Source organism: Crocodylus siamensis, chromosome 10, assembly GCF_052110815.1.
Source record: "Crocodylus siamensis isolate JL-2025a chromosome 10, ASM5211081v1, whole genome shotgun sequence".
Taxonomy (NCBI): Eukaryota; Metazoa; Chordata; order Crocodylia; family Crocodylidae; genus Crocodylus; species Crocodylus siamensis.
In genome coordinates, this window is record NC_143404.1 from 29010021 (window position 1) to 29037943 (window position 27923).

The following is a 27923-nucleotide window of genomic DNA, read 5'->3' on the forward strand; positions in this document are numbered from 1 at the left end:
TGCAAGAGAAGAGAAGGGGAATGAAAGCAGCCCAGTCAGGGTTTGGAAGGCAGAGTAGGTGCGAAGAATAGTACAGCCCCAAGGCTGGTGTGAGCAGCAAGGCTTTCCCAGCCCTGGGGCTGCACTGCAAACACACACAGGCATTCAGGACATTGTATTAACCCTATCTCCATCTAAATTTAGTGCACCTACTCAGATGCCCTAACTTAACCCTAGTTGGGTTGATCTAAATTTAACACCTGTACATACCCATAAAAATCACAGAAATGCAAGAAAGACCTAGAAGTGCCCAAGAAACTGAGGAAGGGAGGCAGGGGAACAACATAAATCCCAGGATGTTACTGTTATGACAAAGAGAGGCACAATGACCAGAAATAGAAGGCGAAGTTGGAGATCATGGACTAGGCTCATGTAGGTATCACATACCAGTGCTACACATAGGAAGGCTGCAAACCAAAAGTTAAGGCACAGCAATCGGTATATATTAATTTAAAAAAAAAAAAAAAAGGTTTTTTGTCTCCAGCAGGTTCAGTAGCATCCCATGTAAGTCAACAAAACCAACTGTTCCCTCATATAGATGCTTATAGACTGACCAAGCCCTGAACCTTCTTGAAGTTAAAAGAAAGTACACAGAACTGGATGCCACAGGGTACTAAGCCCTCTGATTCTGATCCACCAAAGCAAACAAGGGCATGTTATAAAAGCAAGCATATACTCTTTCTTTGTGGTTAGTCAGCCTTTGTATGAGCTCCAGTGCACACTTAATTGCAGCCAGACCATTCAGGCCTTGAAGTATCCAGTTTGAGCTACTGCCATCCATCTTTCACAATATTAACATTACAATACACAGAAGAATTCTTGGAATAAAACTAAATACGATGCCTCTCTAAGTTATGGAACCATGAAAAAAAACCCACTGAAATTACTTCACTTTTCTTTAGAAATGCTAGTTTTCAGAGTTCTTCTTTCATCTTCAGCAGTGACATTTAACCTTGCAGCCCTTAAAGCACAAGAATTCCTACTGTTCACAACAGAAGTTATGGAAATGGGAATAATGACGAAGAAAAATCTGATATGTAGTCTTCCTACTTTTAAGATAGATTAGTGTCTATATAAAAGTCTTACTGCAAAGATACTTGGAATTTTATTTTGCCTAATAGATTTTTTATGAAAATATACATATTCTTAAACTTAATTTGGTAAAGCTTGTTCTCCTTATATATTTGAATAATAGACCAGGATAAAATACACGCAGTCTAATGTTGGTGCCAAACACCATGTTGGGTCTGATTCTGCATCTAAGCAGATCTCACAACATTTATGGGTCTACTATACTAAATAAATACTAGTCAATTAAATGGCTGCACAATCATGTCAGACACAGATGAATTTTTTGCTCTAAAGCTTACAGCTAATGAAATATGATGACCATTCAAATAGTAATCCGATTGAAGTGAAGCAACACTCAAATGGAGAAATTATACATGTAAGTAACATTGTTTTTGTCGGATTGCAACTACATTACAGGAATGGTACCATTAAGCCAATATGTATATAGTACTCAAAATAATCAGTTATCGACAATCATACTACCATGTCATATCATTTTGAGAGAGACCCTACAGTACTACTGAAAGCTGGGATACATGCCAATGACTCCAATCAATTAGTTTTATCCTATGGGGAAGCACACCACTATTATGGAAGTAGTGGTTGTAGTACAGTATGAATCTCTGGTGCACTTTGAAGGAACAGAAGACAACATATGCATTTTCATTATGCTAGTATTCAATACTGTTCATCAGTTTGCAATGTTAGAAAAATCAGTGTAACAGCTACATGATTTGCATGATATAGGATGAAGTTTTAAAATAATGGAATAAAAACTGCTATCAGCCTTTTAGGTTAGCTGTAGAGGATAAGTATATGAAATTGGAAGACTTATTTCTTTTAACTTTTGGTTTATACATGCACTGCTGACTGCTGCTTGTTCAGGTAAACAGGGAAACAGTAACTTTACCCTCCTGCAGCCATCCTCCCCCATAACACCTTCCTTACCTTCCTTTTTGGAAACTACTGATCTGGATAAAAACTTTAGCACTTCAGTCCCCAGTATTAGATTAATCTGAAACCTGTCCAAACTATTTGGATTTAGTTTTGCAAAATTTGGCTAGAAAGGCTTGGAAAAAAAATAATGCCCATTAAAATCTTAAGCGTTTCCCAATTTTACTGAAAAGCTTGGACATACTACAAAAAGAGAGACATGTTTTCAATCAATTTGTTCCAGTCAAAAGGCGGCGGCAGAAAGCTAATAAACTGACAGTTTAATAAACTTTATGAAAATCCAAGAACTAAAGAGTATTTTCCCCGTTCAAAGCTAATGATACTTTGACACTGTGCGACTTATTGCTACTAAGCACTCTTCCAGTCTCACTCAAACCACCTCTGACAACCCTGCTGCCACAACTGAGAAGACAAACAATACTGAAACAGACTGGACGCCTCCCACCAGATGGACCACTACATCAACTGTTTCAGGAAAAAAGCTCACAGTAATATTCTCAACAAAAGCCAGGACCACAACAAGCTTTCTCCCTCAGAGAGAAAAGCTAGACAGTCCCTAAGATCAACACTGAAATAGTAATCAAACTACTAAACAAAGGTGGAACTATAGTCATCCTCAACCATCAAGACAGACAACTCACTGACACTAAATATTATAATGAACTTGGGGAGAACCAGAATTATACCAGAATTTTCTCTGGAACTGGAAAAATATAATCAAATCCTTCCCACACCAGCTTCAGGAAAAACAACTTCCACTTATCCCCCAGTCTCCCACCTACCCCAGGAAATTTCTATGTTTCCAAAGATTCACAAGTAAGGTTACAATCAATAGTGGGAACCTGAACGGTTACCAACTGATCAGGTTATAGCCATGACTAGGGTTTTTATCATAAATATTTGGCTAGGAGCTTTGGACTGCTTTCTTTAGATATGAACTTTTTAATTGTCAAGTATTCCATAGTCGCCCTTTCCACATGTAGTCATCTCTGTAAACAATTCAGAAACTCAAAGCACCAAAGATAGCTCAGAGATAAATTGATTTAATTAATTACAAAACATTCTAGAGTAGAAGAACAGCTTTTATCATAAATGCTTATTTAAAAAAAAAAGCAAGAAGCTACCAATGAAATAGCATTGAATTTAAGTTCAGATGTAAATTTTCTCTACAGTATAGTATGGGGTCAAAATTAATGCTTTTGGTTATTTTTTTAATGTTTCAGTGCAGTTGTGTAGTTGCCCATCATAGACTATATTTACAGAAGACAAAAATAGAATAAATTATCACTATGTGTCATTTCAGGTACTTATATTTTGAAGACTAAAAGTCTATGAAATAATTTTCAAGTAAACTTAGTCTGATACTCACAAAACACGGAGGTTCTTCAGCCCAGAAAAGTCTGTCTTAGCAATTCTTGTGATATTATTTTTTTCTAAATCACTGCAAATAAAAATAAACAGAAAATCTGTTATTAAGGTATTCAAGTAAATATCAAAAATGCAGTTAAGACAAAGTAAATTGTAAAATTAGAAACTTGTTGATCATCTCCCCAAGCTGGACAAACTATATTTTCAGTTAAAAACTGAATAGGTAAATAACGAATCAAATGCATTTTGGTCTTGCCCCGCTTCTCCCTTATATCAGGTGCTTTTTCCCTTCATTTTTGGAGATGGGAATACAATGAGATTTGAGTTCCTAACCCTTACTGTTGGGATTTCTAAGGAGACCCAAGTAGTTTTAAGAATAGTCAGTCACTATACTACAATTGAACTAAATGCCTGGGTACTCCAGACCACTCTAGTAGTGTGCTGCGCCTCCTCATCAAGCAGCAACAAAAGTAGGGGTGGGCTACCATGGAACCAGCCCAGGTATGAAACCACAGCAGGTGCCAAAAGGCAACCTCCAGGGAACCACAGTAACTGCTACTCTTGTGCACCTCGCACATGCCCACACCCCGCAGCCTATCCAGAGCACTAAATTCCCTAGTTATGCATTTGTCAGCAAGAACAGCCTTGCACATCCATTAAACACCAACCTTACTCTAGTTCATGACAAAACAATATACTGCACAGGCAATAAAAAATAAGCACTTCTAAGTACAATACTAATTAAGAATGTTATGCTGGGACTAGCAGAATGGAATGAAAACATTAGGTTCAAATTTGATTAGAGAAATCCGTTCTCTACTCATGCATGAAGAACAATCTTGCCAAGCAAAGCCATCACTTAGGTATCCCTGGACTCTTCAGCTATGGCAACTTCAGCTCATCTCTTTGCAGATGACAAAACAGCGGGTAACTTGAAGATCCTGCCATCAGACTGTGGATGGGCTTGCTCTGGAAAGTCTCATACTTTGTCTGTTCCTCCAACCCCATTTCTAAGTTCTTTGTCAGCCAGTTCCTGTGTCCTCAAATCACATCCCAATGTTTTAGACCCTAAATACCTGCTCAAGGATCTCTCTATGGTAGACAAATGAGAAGTCGTTGCCTCTGACCTTCCATTTCAGCCTCAAAGGCTATTCTCAGCAAGTCACGTCCCTTTCTGTTCAAGCAACATGGATCTAGCAATGGGATAATATGGGGAACCTGGTAAAAATGCACCTTGGAAGTGCTTTTCCTCTAATTCATTTTGAATGTCAAGGAGAAACAATTACTCTTTTACATGAAAAGGCATCCTTTTCTTGGGATACAATTTCTTCTCTTTACTTCAGTAATAAAGTTAAAGTCTATACAAAAAGTCCTAATCTACAAAATTAAGTCAAGATAGTCATTTTTAAAACATGTTGCAACTTTAAACAGTAAATGATGTTTTATTAATTTTACCCTCTTATCTTTAAAGTTTGTATTTTCAAGCATTATTATGGCACACCAAGGGCTATAAGAAATAGCTCAAAATTCACAAAATTTGAGGCTCCAGAAGGTCAGATTTTAAAATGTGAAAACCAAGCATCAGTCTGCAACATTAAGAAACCTAATATTTCATTGGAAAGATAGTTTGAGTATTTCTTTAACTACAGAGATGCAAGTCAGTGTGGAGGTGGTAATTGGGAATGTCCTAATAGCAATTATTTCCTGACCATTATTCATACAGAAGTAAAGCTGGAAGAGTCTCCAGTAGATCATCTAGTCCAACTGGGGATCAAACCTGTGACCTTGGTGTTATTAATATCATGCTACTAAAAGACAAACACAGTACAACTTCACAACCAGGGATCCGGGTTTTCTGTTCACCACAGAAAAATGCAGATTTTCTCATTTTAAGCAGAAATGTGGATTTTTCCTTTAAAGGAGAAAAACCATGGGAAATGGTGGGTTTCCTTGCAGGCTGGCTGAGTTCCAGCCTGCAAGAGGCTGGGGGGTGTAGGAGAAGGGTAATCAGGCAAGGGGCACCATTTATAAGTGAACGCAGACACGTGCATGTGGCAGCCAGGCAGCATGGACAGCAGCTCCCCACTGGTAAAACTGGAGGGGTGGGTAATTGAGACCCCCACAGTGAGAGAGTTGGGCAGGACTGGAGCTAGGGGCACTACCCAGCCAGGGTGGCACATGGGGGTCCAAGGCCAGAATGCACAGCTGCAGAGCCTGGCTGGAGAGTGGAATGGAGCACAGCTGGACCCAGGTCCTGCTAAACAGAGGGGGCAGGAAGGATTAGGAGTAAAGTTCATTAGAAGAGGTGTTTACTATAATACAGCTTGTCCTTTTGCTGCTTTATAATAGAAAATGGTTTATCCTGTTGGATTTGTTCAGAGTAGGCATTTGCTATAAATTGGGGTTCATTATAATGAAGTTGTACTGTATATTCACAACCCAGGACCAACATTTCAGTGTGTATGTAGTAGCACTGTGTTCACAACATGAAAAATGAAGTGTTAGTGTTGAGAAAGTTCTAATGATCTACCTCACTGAACATATCTCTTGAAAGTTATTCATATGGCATTTGCAGAGGAAAAGAGAAGCCACTGGCACTGTTCTCAGCAACTTCCTATCCTACGCACAGATGCCACACAAGCCATCTGGTATGGATGCCTGTTATGCTGAACCTTGTTCACCCCACTCTGGGCCTTATTAGTAGCATAAATCTAAAGTTAAGGAGAGAGATAAGTTCCAATGTGTTTCTCAAGTGTGCAGACAGACTCCTCCATCATATTTCCATTTTATTTTTAAGATAAGGGCATACGTTTCTTGTTCTGTGGCCATGAACTGATTTTTATTTAAAGCACTCACTAGAATTTCTGCCATAGCAAACTTCTCCGCTTTCTAGTCCAAATCATAATCACTCCCAAAAGACAATTATGTAATGTAAAAGAAATGTTGGGTTTTATTTTTTTAAGGTTTTATGGAGTGCTTCATGTCCACCAAAAGCAAAGAAAGTTCGTAACAAACTCTACTCTTTCTTTTGCTACTCCAAACCTCACATTATTTAGATAACTAAGCGACATTGTGATGACACACAGGAAGGTTATGAACTACCTATGGGTTTTCAGGGATATCAAAGCAAAGCAAAGAATGCCTTTAAAAGATCTGACTTTTAACAACTCACTTTTAGTACATTTTTTACATTTGAGCTTTCTATGCATCATTGTAAAATACAATATTTTTAAAAAGACTGATTAAAAGGTTTACCATCAACACTAAAAACCTTAAACAAGGAATGCAGTTTGGAATTAGACCTACATACTACCTGACCTACCAAAAATTACATCATCCTTTTGCTGGAGATCTTTATTGTGAATGCTAAATATCAGGAATCATATCCATGAAGCACATAAAACAGATTACTGAAGACAAATGAAAGATCTACTGCTATTAAAAAAAAAAAAAAACAAAAAAAGCACAACAACTTTTAAAACAGGATGTTAGTTATTTAAAAGTATTGTACTAGGTGACCCATATAATACAATCTATTTATTTCTAACCTGAAACCATATTCCTTGGTAATTGGAGAAAGAAAAAGATGCACTGAAATTCTCAAACTGTGCTGGCTCCAGTATCAAGAATCAAAGTACTCTACTGCCAAACTGAAAAACATCATCTAAAACAGACATGGTACTTTCAAATAAAGAATCCATACCTTCCTGCTCAAAAAGTAGGGTTTTTTGTTTGTTTGTTTTTTTACAGCAAAGGTTGGGGATATGAATGCATTGTATCAGTTGCCTTCAGCAACATTTCATTTTTAGTTTTTACTATGGTTTTAGGGTTTGTTTTTTACAGCAAAGCTTTATAGGAAGACAAGCTTCAGATTGCAGATTCAAATTTCAGCTACATCCTTCTTTTTCAAGATACAGCTTGAAAGAAAGTAGAATAAATTTAGGCTGCTTTCAAATCCTTCTTTTCAAAGCTATAGTAATTTTCTCTTATTATCCAGCAACAGTTTATTCTCTTCTCCAACCTCAGTCTCCTCTCCTTTAGACACTAAGCTCAGTCCATTACCAGCTGCAGAAGAACTCTGCATCCAGGTTCAACTTTTCTGCTGGTGAAATAGCAGATTAAAACCCCATCTTCCAAAGCAGTGATTCTCAAACAGAGTTGCCATAACACCCTGGGGTACCATGAAACCCTTCTGGAGGTGCTGCAGTGCAGATCCCACCACCCCAGCCAGGTAAAAGTGTCCCTTGTGCCTCATGGACAGCCAGACTGGGATGGGCTGTGGAATGCACATGTTCCTGCCTCCAGCAGGGTTACACAATAAGGAAGGAGCACCAATTCTTGCCTCAGCCTTTCCCAGTCCACCACACGCATACTCTCACTTCTCTGGGAAACAGAGGGATGGGACAGTTATACCTGTCCCGCATGTCTGTTTTCTGAAAGACATGGTGTAAGGTTGGACTGGGAATGGAAGGTACCTACTCCCATCTGCTTTAGAAAACCTTACTGGATGCAAAAGCACACATTCATGTCCCAACCCTTCCTGGTCTGGCTGTACACAAGGTGTGTGGGGCACTTTCATCTGGTAGTATCAGCAGTACCCTAGTTGAGAACTAGTGTATTTGACCTAGGGCATTCAGAAATAAAATTATTCCAACCAGAAGGGTGGGTAGAAGTGTTGGCATGCTGGCCAACACTGAATACATTTGGAACATAAAGTAAAGCTATGAAGTAGATGCTATCAGTAGATTCAACATTCAGTTGGTTTCTAATGTGCACGTCCCACACATTCCCATCTCACAAAGACCGCTGAGGTAAGCTGAGCAGCACAACACTGGTTCTCAAGGGTACTGCCAAATTCAAATGAAGTTGTGGGGAGTGCTCTGAATCTAAAGAAGTCGAGAACCAATGTTCTAGCTGAACCTTCCATTTTCTGCCATAGGCCAATGAGGACCTGGCTCTCCACCACAAATAAATAGTAAGAGCTTTTCCACCAATTGTCTCGTTAGTCAATTAAACTTTGTTACTTCAAGTCACTATTCTGCTTCATATGCTAGTGGTTTGCTATTGGTGTTTGTGACAAAGTAACATTTTAGGTTTCTTTTTATACAAAGCTTAGTGGTTGACTATAGGATAACCTGGTGACCAACTTAAACATAGAGGACAGCCTGGTGATAGTAACTATGAAACCAGTATGTTCATGGTCTGGTCACAAGGCAGTCAAATTGGATAGCAGGCTTGAAGTTTTGGACTTCAAAAATGCAAACTTCAAAAAGCTCAGGTTTTTGAACTAGTAGGGAATGTGCTGCGGGACCAGGGACTGAAGGCGAAACAAGTCATCTGACCCCGGTGCTCTTTCCTGCCAAGGCAGGGGGTCGGACTAGATGATCTACCTAGGTCCCTTCCGACTCTAGCTACTACAAAACTATGAAACTATGAAGTGCATGAAGGGTAGTCGTTCCTAAAGGATGCGATCCTTGAAGCACAAAGGAAGTCCATTTTGTAAGGGCTCCCTCCCTTTCCCAGGGAAGGTGAGTAACCCACAGGTCGCACGCCAAGGCAAAGCAACAAGTATAACTTTATTGAAAGAAAACCAAAACAGCACACATTAAATCAGTACCAAAAGCTTTCAAGCCACAAGTGCGTCGGGCTAGAGGAAAGGCACTCCCCCACCCTGCTCTGAGTAATTACCCGATGGGTCTTGGGAACTCCACCCTGCATCCAGGGTGGTGAGACTACCTCCTTTATTGGGTCCTCAGCCTTGTCCTCCCCACAGTAGTTCTGCCCAGGGCCTAGTTCTCATAACCTTTATACCTTTACTCCCTCCTATTCCCTTTGGATCTTCCAATCACATAAAAGCTTCTAGCCTTATCACCATTTACAGGTTAGAGCAAGCTTTGTCGCATGTTGCAAAGCAAGGTAAGGTCACTTCAAGCTATGCCGCAGTTCCCTTTTCCAGAGCCGTTAGTTTCGGTACTTTCCAGAGCCGTTAGCTCATTCAAGAGCTGTTCTCCTTTTTAATATGAGGAGGTCAGCAGATGCATTAGGTCACAATCCCATGGCTTCTAGGTTCTGCGAAGCTGACCCCCCCCTCCCCCCGGGGTGTCAGTTTGGCTTCCTCCCAGAAGCCTCTTCGGGACAGGCGTCACACATTCCCATATGGAGAAAACATAGCAAAAGAGCTGGGAAGCCCTCTTGGCTAAACATAAATATCATGGTCCTCTTAGGAAAGAAAAAAGAGAAGTACAGTCAACGGAAGCTAGAAACAGCCCCCAAAGAAGACTATATAGCAATGGCCCACACTTGTAAGGACCACATTAGAAAAGCTAAGGCAACAACTGAACAAAAATTAGCACTGGGAATCAAGAACAACAAGAAGTCCTTCTTTAGGTACGTAGGGAACAGAAGGAAAACTAATGGGAGTGTGGGGCATCGCTCAACAACCCAGGCCAGCTAGTCACCAGCACTCAGCAGAAAACTGAACTCCTGAATGACTACTTTGCTTCAGTCTTTCACTGGGCCAAAAGGAAAAAATCACACCAGCTAGGGTACAGAATAAGCAGGGTTCAAATGACGGCCTTCATACTATTGCTGTAGAACTGGTGTGTGATTAATTAAAAGAAACTGGATGTATAAGTCAGCAGGACCAGATAAACTTCATCCAAGACTGCTGAAGGAGTTGGCCAAAGTAAATCGCAGAACCCTTGGCAAATCTCTTCCAAAACTTGTGGCAATTTGGGGAAGTCCCCAAGGATTGAAAGAGGGCCAATGTTGTGCCCATCTTCAAGAAGGGGAGGAGGGAAGACCCAAGTAACTATACCCCAATTAGCCCAACTTTTATCCCAGGGAAAAATCCTGGAAAAATTCATTAAGGAGTCTATGTGTGATAGGCTTGCAGAAGGTAGGATTCTGAACAACAGCCAGCATGGCTCCATCGCAGGCAGGTTTTGTCTTATCAACCTCATCTCCTTTTACAATCAAGTCACTCGCCACCTGGATAGAGAGAGGACATTGAAAGCTTTTTGGAAGTTGAGGTGTATAATGTCAATCTGGTATCCAGCAATGTTCTCATGAGAAAATTAGAAGACTGTAGGCTTAATTGCAAGAGAATCAGGTGGGTAGGAAGCTGACCACGGGGTAGAACCCAGACAGTTCTAATGAACGGATCTGTGTCATCTTGGCGGGAAGTGACTGGGGTGTCCCACAGAGGTCAGTGCTTGGTCAAGTGCTATTCAACATCTTTATCAATGATTTGGATGTGGGGGTGAAGAGTTCACCGGCCAAGTTCACAGACGACACCAAATTATGGGGAAGTATGGTCATGCTTGAAGAAAGCCTGCAGATACAGACGGACCTAGACACACTGGCAAGTTGGGCAGATTGAAACCAGATGAAGTTCAACATCGAGAAATGAAAAGTGCTCCACCTGGGGAGGAACAATCCCCTACACACCTACAGGCTTGGCAACACCAACCTGACCAGCATTACGAATGAAAGAGACCTGGGGGTATTAAAAGACCACAGTATGAACATGAGCTGGCAATTTGATGCTGCAGCCAAGCAGGGCTAACAATACCCTGGCATGCATCAATTGATGCATCCCCAGCAAAACCAAGGAAGTGATTCTCCACTCTATTCTGCATTGGTGAGACCGCAGCTAGAGTATTGCATCCAGTTCTGGGCACCGTACTTTAACAAGGACATGGTAAAGCTTAAGAGAGTCCAGAGAAGAGCCGCCCGTATGATCAGAGACTTGCGCAGCAAGCCATACAGGGAAAAGCTGAGGGATCTGGGACCCATCAGCCTGAAAAAAGGCTGAGAGGGCACTTGGTAGCAGCTTAGCACTACATCAGAGGTGTACCTCAAGGGCTCGGTGAGCAACTGTTCACCAGGGCACCCTTGGGGAAAACTAGGAGTAATGGTCACAAACTTCTAGAAGACTGTTTCAGGCTCAACATTAAGAAAAACTTCTTCACAACTAGGGTGTCCAGACTGTGGAATAAGCTCCCTCAAAAGGTGGTGCAATTGCCTACCCTGGAAATCTTCAAGGAGAAGACCAGGATGGTCTTTCCTGCTGGGTGCAGGGGTCTGGACCCGACAGTGCTCTGAGATCCCTTCCAGCCTTACAATCTATGAATTAGTTTGGTTCCAGCTACAAAAAAATCTAGCTGTTCATATCTAATCTACATTGGCTTTCAGATACATCAATATGAACCAGAACTGGTACAGACCTTTCCTGAATATGAAATAGTAATTCTTTATATCATATTTTCCTAAGACATTTGGAAACCAAGTCTAAAAATTGTTTAAATTTATTGCTAAAATTACCTCCACTGTTTAAAAAAAGACTCACACAAGAACATGTTGTTATAGACAATATTCAATGCAGCAGACAAGTCCTGCATCTTGCCTGGCATTTGGGGCCGTCACGCCGTATTTTTACCCCAATGTATACAAGAGCCCTGTTCCTGCTGTGTGGTGTTAGTTGTTCAAAGAATGTTATCGCAAGGAACACAGAAGAGAGAGAAACTGGAAGGTGGGTGTATAGCTCTTCCGTCTTAGTTTAAGTATTTCTGTTACTACGATTCACCTATACAAAAAGGAAAACAAAATGAACTTGTGACCTCCCCGCACACCAGTTTTAGTAAAGCAAATGTTCTTATAACTCTCTAGTCAGTTTATTTTTCTTTTTGGCATATAACTTAAGCAAGGAAAAATAAAGAACTATTAACTTTTTAACATAGGTATAGTGGCAGCTTTAAGAATATAGGAATAAATAGACAATGGAATGTAATTATTTCAACTGGAATATAAACATGGATTGCAATGGTATGGAATGCATACTTTGTATAAACATCAATAAAGTGAATTCAAGCTAAGCTATTACTGTAAAGGAAGCTTTAACTATAAAGATGCCCTGCTATGCTCTAATAACTCTTTAATTTAATACACATTTGGTAAATATGCTGAAGAATAAGTTACACAATGTGCATGCTTATTGCAAACAGGAATATTTCAAGCAATTGGAGCAAACCCCACTCCATAGCAAGAATTCCTCAGAGTTGCTTAATCCTACATTCTTCTCCGAAGACAATCTAGTGAACTTAAGCCAGACATTTGAATACTTTTTTTAAAGCGTCTCCAACATTCCTTGATACATGGCATAATGCAGCTTCAAATACCCTTAGAAGTACTTGTATTATTTTTTGTCCTGCTGCACTGTTTGAACAATAAAAACTTTACAATTACTCTTCTGTCCCGCACACATTGAAAAAAAAAATCTTAAGTCTGTTATCACCAGAATCCACCTTATTTGTGAGAACTGCATATACATATTATTGTGGGACTGGGCATTTATTACAATAAAAACTAAGCTCAAGTTCACTCACTCCTTTTTGGTCTCTAGTCCCAATACTCCCTTAAAAAAAATAGCTCATCTTGGAAAATCTTTAACTTCTGTGGACTTGCAGCACTTTAAAGGGAAGAGTTTACATTCAAGCATCAGAAATGGCATCTTTTTCAAGCTATGCCATACCTAGTAACTGGAAGTCAAGATAATTACAACTGGAGTTCTTGCCTCAGTCTTGAATTCAAATCACCAAGATTCAGATTATTAATTACAGAACATGTAGAACATGAACAATTCTGATCGACTCCTCCTTAAACTACCAACCCACGGATGCTGGACACTCCCAGTAGTCTTCCCGCAGACTGTTACACTCCCAATAGACTTCTCTTTCCACTGAAGCCTTCACTTTCCACTGAAGCCATTTCCCAGTTCCCTTCACTGGATGGCCACCACTAAGTCCAACTACTAAATCCCAAACATTTCCTTAATACTCTTGAGCTGGGTAGTAATCCAGAACTATAGCACCTCTCCCGGCTCTGGCACACTCCCAAGCTTGAACCACAACCATCTTCGGCTTTAAAACACAGTAGTCTGACAACCTTCAGGCCCTGAACAAGTACCTCAGCCATTCTGAGGCTCCAGTTGTTTCCCCTCCATGATCATACCAGGCAATGGGGGTGGCTAGTTTCCCAGCTGACTCCTTTGGAATCTATACGGCAGCAAAGCAAATAACAATGTAGCATAGGAATTATTTAACCACAAATATTTTCACTCTTTAAAAAGTACTGGGAAAAAATTATAGATCTGCATAGAACAAACAGGTTCAGTGAAATTTGCATCAGTGTCCTCATCACACTGTCAAACTTGGCCGAGGTACTGGTACACGGGCCAATAAGGATTCTACTTTCTAAATTCATCACTCCTGTTTGTAGTTGCGCAATGACTCCAAACTATGAGAGCACTGCTCATCTGAAACCAACTTTTTCTGTCTGTATACTTTTGCAGGGAATTTCTAGGTATCAGCTAAGCCTCACAGGTTTCTCAAGAGAGAGTTAATCAGAGTCAGTGGTTTGCAGGTAGAAAACTCTTTGTTTCATTAGAGTTATTCGATGTCAACACAAGAACTTCTCAAGAACTGTAGCTGCTAAGTTCATGCTACAAAGCTTAGTGCTCGAAGCCACACTGAAGGAATACATACAAAAGAGAGATTAAACACAATATAACATTCACAGAACCAAAATTAAACTAACAAATCCTTCTCTCAACCTGACATCTCCCACATGCAGCGTTTCTAGATTAGTTCCCAGAATAGTTTAGTCCAATGATTGTTAACCAGGGTTCCACAGCATTTTGGGGTGCCTTGAGATCCTTTCAGGTGTGCTGCAAGTTGTCACACAGGGTTAGCAATGTTAGGTATGCAAGCAATTCACAAAACAAATGCATAGATTTCAAATAAGAATCCACAGTATTACAAATATTCTGCCCCATCGTGGTCTTTCTGAGTTTTTTGAAACCAAAAAAACAACGCTTTAGTATTTTTCTGTAGTAAAAAAACAGATGAAAACCAAAAGCAGAGATTTTCTGACAGGTGCCTTGAGCCCATCAAGGAGTGCCTTGAGTCCAAAAGGTTGAGAATCACTGATTTAGTCTAATGAAAACAAGCTACACAAATCTGTATTGATGCAAACAAGGTTCCCAGGCTGACCTGCAACATTTAACTTGAGTGGTTACCCAGGAAAACCAGATTCTGGTTTTTAAGATTACATCAATGCTCTTGAGGTTTCCAAGACCACATCCGTTTGCCATGCATCTCCTCTACATTCTTGTCAAGCTAAGCTGCCCCTATAATTACAATTCATAATATCATGCTTTAGTAGCACATTTTACTCCACCTTTTGGAGAACTCTCCATGAAAGCTCAGAATAGCCAATGCTGTTGCCTTTTTTAAAATCAAAATTGAAGACTTTCTCCAGACCCCTGTAATTTCATGTTTCATGTGGTTGATTGTACATCTCACTGATAAGCACCATGTGTCCATCCAAGTAAATATATTTTTCATAAAAGGAAGCATCTTTATTGGTCCATTTATTGGTCTCTATAATTTGGGAAGCCACCATACAAAGCTAAGCTACATAAAGCAAAAACAGCCCAATATCACAAGACAAAAATACAACGGGTGAAAATTACAGCCTTACCGAAGTCAAAGAAACCTTTTCTACTGGCCTGGATAGGATCAGGATCTCAACGTTGTAGAGACCGTATATACAGAGTGTCAGCAAAATTAATTATCATTCACTTAAGAAAACTGAGTTTTACATAGTATTTGAGGGGTTTTCCTCTATCATATGTGCCATTCCAAACATAATTTAAACTCTTAAAAGTGTGTCTAGTGTATGCCACATGAATAAACTCACATCCAGCTGTAATACTGCCTATGCCTCTACATTTTGTGTTTATATTAGAGCTAAACTAAACAGTGAAAATATAATCCAAAAAGCTTATTTAAATTCTGAATCAACTCCCCACTCTCAGTCTACAGAAAGTCTTGCACAATATCAAGTACTTGGTCAGCACTTAAAATTGTCCATAGGATCCTAAATCCAATCACATCCGAAGTGCACGTTGAGATATTTCACTCAGCATTCAGTTCCAGGAACTAAGAGAGCTCTCAGGCACAGGAAGCAAGCTTGTGACTCTAGTTTATTTAGGCTTCAAGAGCAAGCATTAAAATTAAATAACATACCATGAATTCACTGTGGAGATGCCCTAATCCATTTCAGACAATTTGTATAATTTGTTTTTTCCCTAAATGCCACATCAGCTGAGCAGCAATCCTTGCCAAACCATCAGATGAGAATTAAATGATAAACAGGAAGACATACTGGTGTTTCACATTGTGTCAATTCCTCCAAGTAACTCAGGCAAGTCAAATTCTTGGGAAAGGCAGCTTTTACTCTTTCTTTAGTGTATTACTGTAGGACTCTGCTGAATCAAGCCACCTTCTAGAATGACAGTTGAGTCATCACTTACAATAATCCTGTTTGGCTTCCTTTTTAAACCCCTACTAATCACGCAAAATGCCCAGGCATGTAAGCATGGGGCAACTGAATGGTCGTAAGGATGGAGTTTAATAGGTAGGCTAACAGCATGTGTAGGCAAGTTCTCTGCTTGTAGATACGGAATTATTTAAGGACTGTTAAATCAGTCTCTCTGCTTTATGTTGCTATAAATGGTTTCCATGCATCTGAGGCAAGAAATTCTTCAGCAAAAGTGTTCAAGCAGCAATATTGCCTGTACCTCTAGAACTGCTTTGATGTGCACACCAGAAACAAGCATTACATTTGTGACAGTATGTACATCATCATAGCTTGGAGCACTACAATAAGGGAGTGTGTAGCCAGTCTAGTCATTTGAAACACTACAAATAAGGTGTTACAGAATAGTACCTCTTGAAAAGAGGAACTTCTTGGTAGTGCTATGTTTTATGTAACACCTGCATAGTTAAATACAATGCTACAGGAGTTTCTAGAGCCACCAGCATCTCTCAGTCCCCTGCTGTTCTTCCCCTCCTCCACAGAAAGGAAGAGAGGGCAAATGGCTAACTCACTGATAGCTCATTACTGGGCAGGCTGTCAGGAAGCCCTGTTACAAACCTGCTATGTTCATTGCCACTTCAAGGCTAGGGACAGACATTACACATAAACCGGTTTAAGTGATCAGAAACTGGTTTAAACCTGTAACAGAATAGAAGTTCAGTGCACATAAACCAGTTTGAAAATGGATGAAACCAGTTTGAGATAAACCTGGTTGAATGCAATATCAGACTTAATTGATTTGGGTCAAACTGGTTTATGCAAGATCTGACCCAGACCCCTTGCTGATTTAAGATAAGCCAGACTCGACCAGCATCCCAGCATGCTCTCTGGGCTGGGAGGAGCTCTCTGCTCCACAACAGAGCTGGCCCCTCCCCTCTGCTCCCTGGCTGGAGCTCCAGCAGACTGCAGGTACAGCAGGGTCTACCTGGCTTCCCCCTGCCCTACCTCCCCTCACTACTCAATCAGGAAACCCACCCTGCTCCCTCCCTCCCTCCCATCTCCCACAGCATAGACCCCATCCTCATCAACCCTAGACATGTGGTATGCTAGCTAATGCCAAGAGATATCTCTGTGTGTGTGTGTGTGTGTGTGTGTGTGTGTGTGTGTGTGTGTGTGTGTCTCCAGTTTCACTGGGACAGGGAGACAGAACAGTAACTGCTTAGGGCTTTTTGGAGCTAATCAACAGGTCAGCTGGTAAACCGGGGCAGGCAATTATTTCAGGTGGAGGGCCGCTTACCAAGTTATGGCAAGCTGTCAAGAGCCGCATAGGTAGCTCCGCCCCTTGACAGGTGCCCCAGCCCCTGCTCGCCATGTTGGGACTGGAAGTCCCAACCCTTAACTCCTGACCTTTGCCACCACAAGTTCCTTCCCAGAAGTGCCCCATTCAGCAAGGGGTTTCAACATCTCAGAAACAGAAAAATACCAAATTATATTCTAAAAAGTGAACATTTGAAACATTCATTAATTTGATTTCAAAAAATATTTTTGTCCTGGTTTACATGTGTTTATGCAGTGTGCAGAGAGGTGACTGTATATAATAGCTTAAAATGAAGTCTTGTTCTTTCATGTTGTGGGGGGTATAGGTTTGTGGGGTGCTGTGCATGTCTATTGGGAATGGATAGGTATGTGGCTGTGGGATGAGGGAGAGTAGATGTGGGTGGTATGGGGAGTGGGGGGGGATGTGTGGGGGGAGTGTAGTGTAGCTACGTGGGAAGTATGGGGTTTGTGGGGGGATATGTATGGGAGAAGGGTGCCTGGGGTGTGTGAATGGCAGTGTATGGGGGGTCTGGGTGCATGTGTATGGTGGGGTGTGCATGTGGGAGTTCCCCTATGAACATACACACAAAAACATGCACAGTTTCTCCCTACACTCCCCTCCTACCCTGCTACCCCCACCCCCCCGATACAGGAGCAGCCCCTTGCTCCCAGTCCAGCAATATAGCTGGGAGCCATGTGGTGCTGGATCAGGGCAGGGGCAAGAAATCAGGGAAATGGCTGGGGGTGGGGCAGGGCTGGGCTCCTGTCTCCTGCTACTGACTTCCCCTGGGTCCTGCTGCCCCTGTCTCCTGTCGTCTTTGACAGGCATCCAGGAGCAGATGAATATTTTCTAAATTTTTTTAGGGGTCCCACAAGCCAGACAGAATGGCCTAATGGGCCAGATCTAGACTGTGGGCCGTATTTTGCCCACCCCTGTGGTAAGTTGTTTAAGAAGACTTTGAACTAATGGAGAGAGACTGTTGTTTTGCTGATGGAGTGATAAAACACAGTTATCAACCCCCTGCTGTCTTGCCTGCCTGTCAGTTAGCTGCAGACAGTATAAAGCAGCAAGGAGGGACATTGAAAAGCTCCATATCAATGGATGTATGCACTGCACACCTCTCATTGCCTCAGAGTGCTAGGGGGAGGCTGGGATCTGGCTCCCTTGAGCAGCAAGCGAGAAAAAGCCTGGAATACTGTAGGCAGAACTCCCTAATCAGAACATCCCATCGGGCCCTGGCCATGCTCCCCTCAGGTCAGCACTGTGTAAGGGAAGGCAGGGCTCCTCCAGCACCCTGCCCCTGGCTTCTAGCCTGAGCCACTGCAGGCATGTGCCTGAATTTCCTCAGTCCAGAGAGAATGTCTTTCCAGTTACAAATTGGTTCATCCTAGCCAGGTTAAACTAACCTGCAAAGGTTAAATCAACTCAGGCTCAGGCTTTTTGAAAGTCTTCCCTAGTCCAGAGCCCTGGCAAGAGTCCAGGTTCTTAAGGCAGCAGCAACAGTTCCTACCACCGGTTCAAGAGCTTGGGAAAGAGTAAGGACTTCTGAAACAGCAGTGGTGACAACAGAATTCCCACTATTGGGGCTCTGGTAGTAGCAGAGGTAATACCAGGAACAACATGGGTAAGGAGTGAGGTTCTCCTTGGCTCTGCCCCCCCAGCATGATGGGACTTTTTTGGCAGCTCCTGCTTTTCAGCAGCTGCCAGCTGATAGTTGGCAGCATGCAGACTGTCAGTAACCAGGCTCCCACAGGGGGCAGGGGACACAAGGAGGCAGCCACCCATTGCCCCCTGGCTGGAGCAGTCACCTTTGAGGCAACATTTTAGCTCTCCAGCCATGGGGCTAGAATACCTGTAAGCTCTTAAAGTGCTACATTTTCACTGTGGTGCAATGTGCAGAGGCCTGTCCATACCCTCAGTTTTACTCCATCCTGATACTGTGACTCCTAACAAGAAACAAACATCGGCAACAGCAGCAAACCCTCAATTTGATGCCAATCTCTACCACAGCTCATTGATGAGTCTCAAGGCAACTTGAGAGTCCAGTTCTTGAGCCACATTCACAGAATTTGTAGGTCTTAACACAGGGGATAGTAAGGCATCATTTTAACCTTTCCGCACCTTCTTAAGTGCTTTTGCCTATCCTGAATCCCATTCCGCTACAAAGCCCATGCTCCACCTTGGTCTGACATCAAGGCTGGCATGCCATTTTTGTAGCTTTCTATCCATTTCACAAGAGGACCTGAAGCCATGCTTTGGGTAATGCATCCTACTACAGGCTATACAGAATTTTCTTAGAAAGAAACTTATTTCTAATTGTACAAAAGATATAAGCTTATTTTCTCATTATAATTTTATCAAATTAAATTATATTTAACTGGTTTGGAGGGCCTCCATTAGAGTGTGTGAAAGAACCTTGCATAGTTCTGTCAGCATTACATTATGGGTTGAAATAAGCCAAATCTATAAGCCATCACAGTTTCATAACTTATGGTTTCCTTTCAAGGAGTATGTGTTGGTCCCTCAGGGTTACAATTAACTTCCAAATCTGACTCAATGCAGAACTTCCTTGCTGTCTAAGCAATATGAAAAATAGCCTTTCATGTTAGCTGCCTATTCTTCTCAATAGTTCATCCATTCAGAGGCCTCATGAAAACAGTACAAGACCACTAGTTACTTATTTCATATCTAAAATATTATGTGGTCTCAGACAGCTTACAGACTATATATACTTGTCTTCACCATAACTATGAAGCTACAACACCGACTTGCAGTAGACCTTCGTATGCTAAACTCCAAGAAACCAAAAACAGCTTGGGATGAAATTCTGTTCCTAACTGTACACTATTAACATCCTGACCCAGACAGTCCCATGCTGACAAATCAAATCTGCAAGACACACAGATAGCAGCACTGTGTACAAAAGCACCCAAATTATTTAGATATCTGCTCCATTAATTTTAAGTAATTCTGATGATTTTTCCAGTCTCCATGAACTCCTAGAGAACTGCAGCAGATACAAAATGTTCTCACCAAGGAGTAAACTTTATGCTGGCATCTTTATAATTCCTACATACGAAGGAGGAAAGAAACCAGCAGTTCAGCTTGACAGTCTAAGACCATGCCACAATGGAAAAATATATGTTAAAAGATTATAACTGCAATAGAACATGACCTCACAAGCAGAATATCAGATGCACTGGTTCTCTGACAGAAAGGGAAAACTGCAGCCATCTACATCATTTTAGTCACCATTTCCACGGATCTGAGAAATTCACAGAGGAGATCTACTGTGACGTCCGAAAAAAAAAGCTGCTCAATTTTGGGCTTCATTTAAACTTCTTGCTATTTCTTTCTGCATTTCATTGTAATTTTTAATTAGCCATTCCTACTTCATTTTCTACAGCAGTTAGGAAATAAGCTGTTGCTGCTTATTCCCTATAAGCAACAACAGTTCTTATTTCCTCTTCTATACTCAACATGTACTAGCTGGTTCCAGAGACATATATGCATGTAGTTGTACTGCATCAATTCAGTATGTCAGCAAAGAACTCCAAACAGTGGTAAACAAAAATGTAACATATGAGGATCTTTGCTTCATGAAATATTTCCACCCAACTACCCACTGGTAATTTTAACAAGCATATATATTTCCATTTCAGAACTTGCTTCACTTAAACATAAGGGGTGTTGACAGATGTAGGGGAAAAAAACAAAACAAAACAAAAAACAGTGCTTTACTAGAAGAGGAATTGCATCAGTTCGACCCAGCTCCCCACCATCTGTATCATTTGCATGATTCAGCGGGGCTTTTTGGAGCTTTTATCTAATAGCTGATTGAATCAGCTGCCCCATTAGTGCAGTCCAGGGCTGTGGCAGAGCCGCTATCTGCTGCCTGGCATGCGGACATCAGATCACAGTTGCACTCTGGCTCCAGGCCACACTATCATCACCACAAGATCCCAGCCCTGGAGCAGCTCCCCATCCAGCTGCGCACCTTGCTATTGTAGCTCCGGCTGGTCTCCGTGGAAACCCCGGCCCCATGCTGTCATGGCCTCACTACTGCTGCGGTTTCCAAGGAAACCTGCTGCAGCAACGTGGGCAAGGGCCGCTGGGAAATGGAACCTGCTACAGGCCTGATTCAGCCCACGGGCCAGAGTTTGCCCACCCATGCACTAGAGGCTGGGGCCACCTATGAATGGCTACAAAATGGTTTTACAAATATCTTGAAATGTGAGAGCTTTGGATAATTATTTTAAAAAATAATAAATCTTTAATTCCTTCCTTAATGTTTACAAAAGTATGTGCTGCCCTATTCCAACATTTCATATTTCCATTTGGAGATTTTTCAATTACATTTTAAGCATCTGGAATCTCATTAACTTAAGCACTTAATTAATTCTCTGATAAAGTCTGGTTGCTCCTATAGTTTTACAAACCACTGCCTTAGAACACTTTGTACAACCTCATGCCATTGCCAGTAAGACAGTACACAAGCAAATACATCTTCTAATAAGCAAACAACTATGGGAAACTAATATTCAGGCACTCTAATAATCAAACTGATCTTATGAAAAACAATCCCACTGATCTGATCAAAGAGAATGATGTACCAGGCACTGAGGAGCACAATATTGAGCCAACATGACCTGTAAACTTTCACGTGGCTCCTGCTCCATTGATCCCCCTTTATTTCTCCTCCCAACTCCTTTTGGACCCTACCAATTCCCCACACCCACCCATTTCGGGTGCTTAATTTGATGAAATGCTGCTGAATTGACTAATTCTGCAGTGTGCACTAAGTGAATTATAAATTCTACTATGCAACTGAAGTTCTTGTAGACAAGATTTGTTCCCCCCACACACTACTTGCGCCACCTGCATATCTGGCATGACATGTTACTGTAACCACTCATGCTTATGAAACTATTTTGCAATGAGCTACTGATCTACATTTAGAGATTCACAGGACAATCAAAAAAAAAAAAAGAAGCAAAGTTAGTTGCATCAAAATTAGGAATTACCAAACCCCCTTTTCAGGAGATCCTAGATCTCAAGATGACTTAGTTTTGCAAAGCTCTATCAACTCAAAAGTTCAGAGAGAAGATGATATTTAAATATTGTGCAGCAATCCTGACCTTGGAGCATAAAGTTATTTAAAAAGTCACTACAAGTAAACCCCTGAGGGTGATGGGCCTCTAGTTGTCAATCTTTTCCATTCTTATCAGCGGAAATTCTTATCAGAGGAACTTCAACACCCATCTACACTTGCACAAAATCAATGGCTCTTGTCTCGCCTCTTAACGCCTATTCCCATGTACAGAAGGGTGATTACAGAGAGAGATGGGGTTTTTCACAGATTTCATAAACATTAGGGCTGGAAGGGATCTCGGAAGGTCATTGAGTCAGGGCTCTTCCCTACGGGCAGGAAGTCAGCTGGGATCAAAGGATGCCAGCAAGATAAACATCCAAATGTCTCTTAAAGGAGTACAGAGTAGGTGCTTGCACCCCCTCTGGAGGCAGTCTATTCCAGTACCCGAGGGGCTTGGACAGTAAAGAAGTTCTTCCTTATGTCCAGCCTGAAATGGTCTTGAAGGACTTGGTGACCGTTTGACCTAGTCATCCCTTGGGGTACTCTGGTGAACAGGCATTCCCCCACATCCTGATGTATACCCCTTATATACTTATAGGCAGACACCAGGCCACCCTTGAGCCTGCGCTTTTCCAGGCTGAAGGGTCCCATAACTCTCAGCCTCTCATCATAAGGCCTGTTCTCTTGCACTCTGATCATGCACATGGTTCTCCTGTGGACTCTCTCAAGCTTCTCCACATCACTTTAAAATTGTGGAGCCCAGAATTGGATGCAGTACTCCACCTGTGTCCTCACCAAGGCCAAGTACAGCGGGAGGATGACGTCCTGGGATTTTCTTGAGAAGCATCTATGGATGCAAGCCAAAGTTTTGCTCACTTTACCTGCTGTGACACTGCATTGGTGGCTCAAAATTATCTTGTACTTAATTGTGATCCCCAAGTCCCTTTCAGCAACGGTGCTAGCAAGCGTAGCACTGCCAAGCATATAAGCATGCTGCAGGTTCCCTCCACCCAACATGGTGTACCTTGCATTTTTTGGTGTTGAACACCATCAGGTTTCCATCCACCCATTTTCTAAGCCTGTCTAGGTTGCCCTGGATCACCATCCTGTCCTCAGGTGTGGACGCTTTACCCCAAAGTTTGGTGTCATTGGCGAACTTGGCCAGTCTGCTTCTGACACAATGTCCACATTATTAATAGAGTATAAACCCAAGGATGGAGCCTTGGAGGACACCACTGGTCACGGTGCACCACAATGATTTACTTCCAGCGATTACCACTCTCTGGGTCCGACCTCGGAGCCAATTCCCCAGCCATCAGACTGTGATGTAGCCGAGGCCGCAGTTGGCCAATTTTTCCATGAGATGATCATGGGACAGCAGATCAAAGGCTTTTTTTAAAATCAGGATATTTCTGCCTAGCCTGCCAGCAGCAAACTGTTCTGTTTATATAGGCAGCCAGAGATAAAAAATGGCATCCGCAATCAAGCATCTGCTGGCTGGTTGGCTTAGCTCTTAAAGTGGGAGGCACCAATAGTGCCCTGCTACAACTGACTTGCTAGCTTTATGGTGGATAGTGAAGGTGATCAGCTCACGATCACCATCTCCCAGCTTCCCTTCAATCATTAGGTCACAGTTTAGATCATCCCCTGTTGCCAGTACCAAGTCAAGCAATGCTTTGCCTCTCGTTGGTCCATAGACTTCTTGAGTCAGAGCTCGTCCACGCATATGAGGAAGCTTTGTGACCATTTGGATTTGGCTGAGTACTCTTCCCACAAAATGTCTGGGTAGCTGAAGTCTCCCATGACAACCACGCACCGGGAGCATCAGCCTCAGCCAGTTCCTCAGCGAATTCCTGGTCGAGCCCTTGATCCTGGTTTGGAGGTCTGTAGTAGACTCCTACCATTGTGTCCCCTGTGCCATGTTCACCACAAATTTTAACCCAGAGAGTCTCCAGACATTTACCCTGGTTGCCAGTGTCGGTTTGCAGGGATGCATAGCTTTCCTTGACATAGAGAGCTACACCCCCACCCCTTTTGTCTACACAATCTCTCCTGTACAAGGCATAGCCATCTATACCTGTGGCCCAGTCATAGGTAGAGTCCCACCAGGTCTCCATTATCCCTATGAGATCAATTTCTGTGGGCACAGGGGACAGAATTATAAGCTGGCGGCAGCAGAGGAAATTTAAATTAGCAATGACAAGGAAAGTCCTATGAGGACGGTCGAGCACTAGAACAGGCTACCTTGAGAAAATGTAGAATCCCCATCCCTGGAAATTTTGTGAAGCAGGTTGGATAGACTCCTGGCTAGGATGGTTTAGTCAGGGACCATCCTGCCTTGAACAAAGGACTGGACTAGATGACCTTCTAGTCCTCCTTTCTATATGATTCTTTGACATTTAATTCAATTTTTAGTGATTTACGCTGGTTACAGCAAGTAGCAGACCACTGAATAATGACTGGATCCTTCTCTGTAGAACTTGCTAAGTTTTTCTTTACTTGTACACTATCCCATTACTGTCGGCTTTCTCATTTTCTCTCTCTCTATTTTAAAGATTCACTTTAGAGTCCATTACGAAATGTTCTTTTGTCACTTGCATCAATCAGTTCAGGCCTGCATGGGGATAACCTGAGGCTATTTAGTTGCACCCTTATTTTCTCACACCAACAATCAAAAATGTAGTGTACATATTTTAAATTCTGGGTAATGCCTAAAATAAAGAGAGAGAATTGTTCTATACAAGAAGACAGACTCTTGGCTTCTTAATCATGCTTCATACAACAGATTCTTTTTGTATGAAGCAACAGTTATTTAAGGAGCTCTAAAGCTAGCAGTTTCAATGAAGCACAAGTGCACAAACTGTAGGGCTGTGCAAACTTTCACCAGCAGTTTCGTTTTGACACTGTTTCAACTCATTCTGAGCTCAAAACAGCAAAATCAAAATGAAACAGAGAGCTTTGAAACAGCCTCAAAACAAAACAAGGCAAGTCAAAACGTTTCAACTTTTTTAAAAACATTTTGAATTCCGAAGCTGAAACTAGGCTTGTCTGCAGGGAAACAGGAACTAAAGTAAGGAGAGGGAGGGAGAAGTGGAGATAAGCAGGTAGGGGAAGGAGTGCTCTCATTATTGACTGTGTAGCTGACCAGTGACTGTCATCCTTTCCTGAGGTCCCTTCCAATCCCAGTGCTCCGGGCGAGGGATGGGAAAACTGCATAAAAGGCAGGATTGTTTGAACAGCTCTGCTTTCTGCCTTGGTGTCAGCTGAGTGAGGGAGCACCTTAACACATACATACTGTCACCCACCCATGTCTTTTTGCCATGAGTTTTGCCTGTCAGCAGCTAAAGGTGCAGGACCCCAGAACCCAGACTCCCCCTGCACCTGTCTCCTTGACAGCTGGCAGGCTTCGTGGCCACAGCAGAGCCTAGCAAGCCTGCAGTTTTCACCACCCTGTGCCCCAAAACAGACACAGTCCCACAAGAACCCATGTCACGAGTTTTGCCTGTCAGCAGCCAAAGGTACAGGGTCCCAGAAACCCCTGCACCCGTCTCCTTGAAAGCTTGCAGGCTTCATGGCCTCAACAGGGGCTAGCATGCCTGCAGTTTTGACCCCGCTGTGGCTTAACACGTACACGTGACATGAGTTTTTTGCTTTCAAGACTTTGAGGTGCAGTTTCCCTGGACCCCTGCATCTATCTCCTTGAAATCTGGCAGGCTTCATGCCCTCAGAAGGGGCTACCATTCCTGCACATTTCATCCAAATCAGGGCAGAAATGACAATGCTGTTTCAAGATTCCCCATTATAGCCTATGGGTAAAAAGTCAAAACAGCGTTGAAACAGCAAAACCATTTCAATAAAACGAAACGTAACAGCAGTTTCGAATCAAAATGAAATTCGAAATGAAATGCTGCTCCGTCAAAATGTTGAAACTCAAGTTGAAACAGGACAGGACCACTTTGCACAGCTCTAACAAGCAGCATCATAGCTCTGATACTTCCTAATGTTTTTAACAGAGCAGACATAGAAAGACATTTACCTTGGAGAAAGTATCCTTTACTCCAGGGTAGAACTAGAGCAGACACACAAGACATGGCCTTACACTGCTGTAAGTTACTCAGTTCACATAAAATTACAAGTCAGAAAGTACAGAGTCACCATTCAGCAGTGTCAGACCCAAGTACTTTTAGGGGTGATATATTTTAGTTGAGCAAGTACATGGTTGGGATAGATTTGGACAAGTATTTAACACAATACATCTTGCAATTCAAATGTGTCTAAGTCTATACCCTTAGTTTCATCTTCAGAATAGCTCGTTGCCTACCACAAACCTGCTCCTCTGCCACATGCAGCCAGGCATAGCACCTACTGCAGTCAAACAGCTTCAGAGAATAAATAACGCGCCTGCTCCTTACTACAGAATAAATTCTCTCTGGAATAAAATCAATGCATCTACGCCAACTTCATTTTTGATGCACTCTCCTCTAACACAGATACCATACCAATGGCAGACTACCTTGACTCTGCTGTTGACCTAGGATGCCTATTGAAGTTTCAGTATTTGTTCAGAAGAACATCTGTGCACACTCCTAACCCCTCATAATTATTGGTATTATAACCACAATGCTAATCCTCCTGCCCCTTCTTCTGTTTAAGCAACAAGCACCTAATATAATAGGCTGAGAGCTGATCCAGCAAGCATGCAAGAGCTTTCCTGTGGGCACAAGTATGCCATTTAAGATAACGTGGGGAAGTCAGGGCAGTAAAATTAAGCACATCAAAAGAGGTTTTTTTCCCCCACCAGGATGAGTTCCTCAGATAGCAAGTTTCTCTCAGCCAGAACCACATGTCTAATAAAGCTGGAACATGGTCTACAAAAAGGAGACTTAAAACGTTTGAGACACTACTGCTATATTAATAAATTCTTACTGAGAAGAGTTTGTAAGAGCTAGAACATTAACATGACAGAATCTATATTCTGTATTTAGAATACTTGAATGTGTGTAAAACACACACTGCAGTTACACATTCAAGACAAGAGCTTAGATTAACTTTAGCAAGAACAGAAATGAAGCAGGTGAAAAATTAATACAACTTCAGCAACTCCACTCCTAAACCAAAAATACCACGATAATTAGGGACCTACCAAATTCACGGTGGAAGCAGGCTGAACAGTAGCTCCTTTAATCTTGCAGGTTCACCACACACCTACCCCCCAGAGGCCAATTGGCTGAGGGGCCCCAGTGTTGCTGCAGCTTGATGCTAACTGGCTGAGAGACAAAGCAGTGCCATGTTTAAAACCAGTTTTCACCTCCTTGCCAATCAGTAGTGAGCATCTGGGCCCCTCCACCATTCAGCTGGAGGGGGGAGGGTGCCTGGGGCAATTTCCAAGATTAAAGGAGCTGCTGCACTTCTGCCGTGAATTAGGTAGGTCCCTAATGATTACATAACAGAGACCCCAGGCCATACAAACACTCCATAATAAACAGATGATTAAATGCCCAAATTGTTCCTAAGTAGTTAATTTGAATGTCAATATTTAAGCATAGCGTAAGAGTGATGAGCGTCACTGTGGAGGATAAACTCACTCTGCTCTACCAATCCAGAACACACACTCACCAATACCTGATCACCACCAAATAGTTCAGACCCTAACCTCCTTGCTATAAATTCAGCCAACGGTTCACCAGTGTTGAATTCACT

The 27923-nt window shown here is 42.1% G+C and overlaps 1 protein-coding gene across 1 annotated transcript in view; it reads right to left on the bottom strand.

Moving 5' to 3' along the window:
- SLIT3 (slit guidance ligand 3) overlaps nt 1-27923 on the bottom strand; it is a 946021-nt gene that overhangs the window by 912772 nt on the left and 5326 nt on the right. The window contains exon 2 of the mRNA XM_090064655.1: nt 3434-3505. Within this exon, the coding sequence (XP_089920781.1) occupies nt 3434-3505 (72 nt within the window). The remainder of the gene's footprint in view (nt 1-3433; nt 3506-27923) is intronic.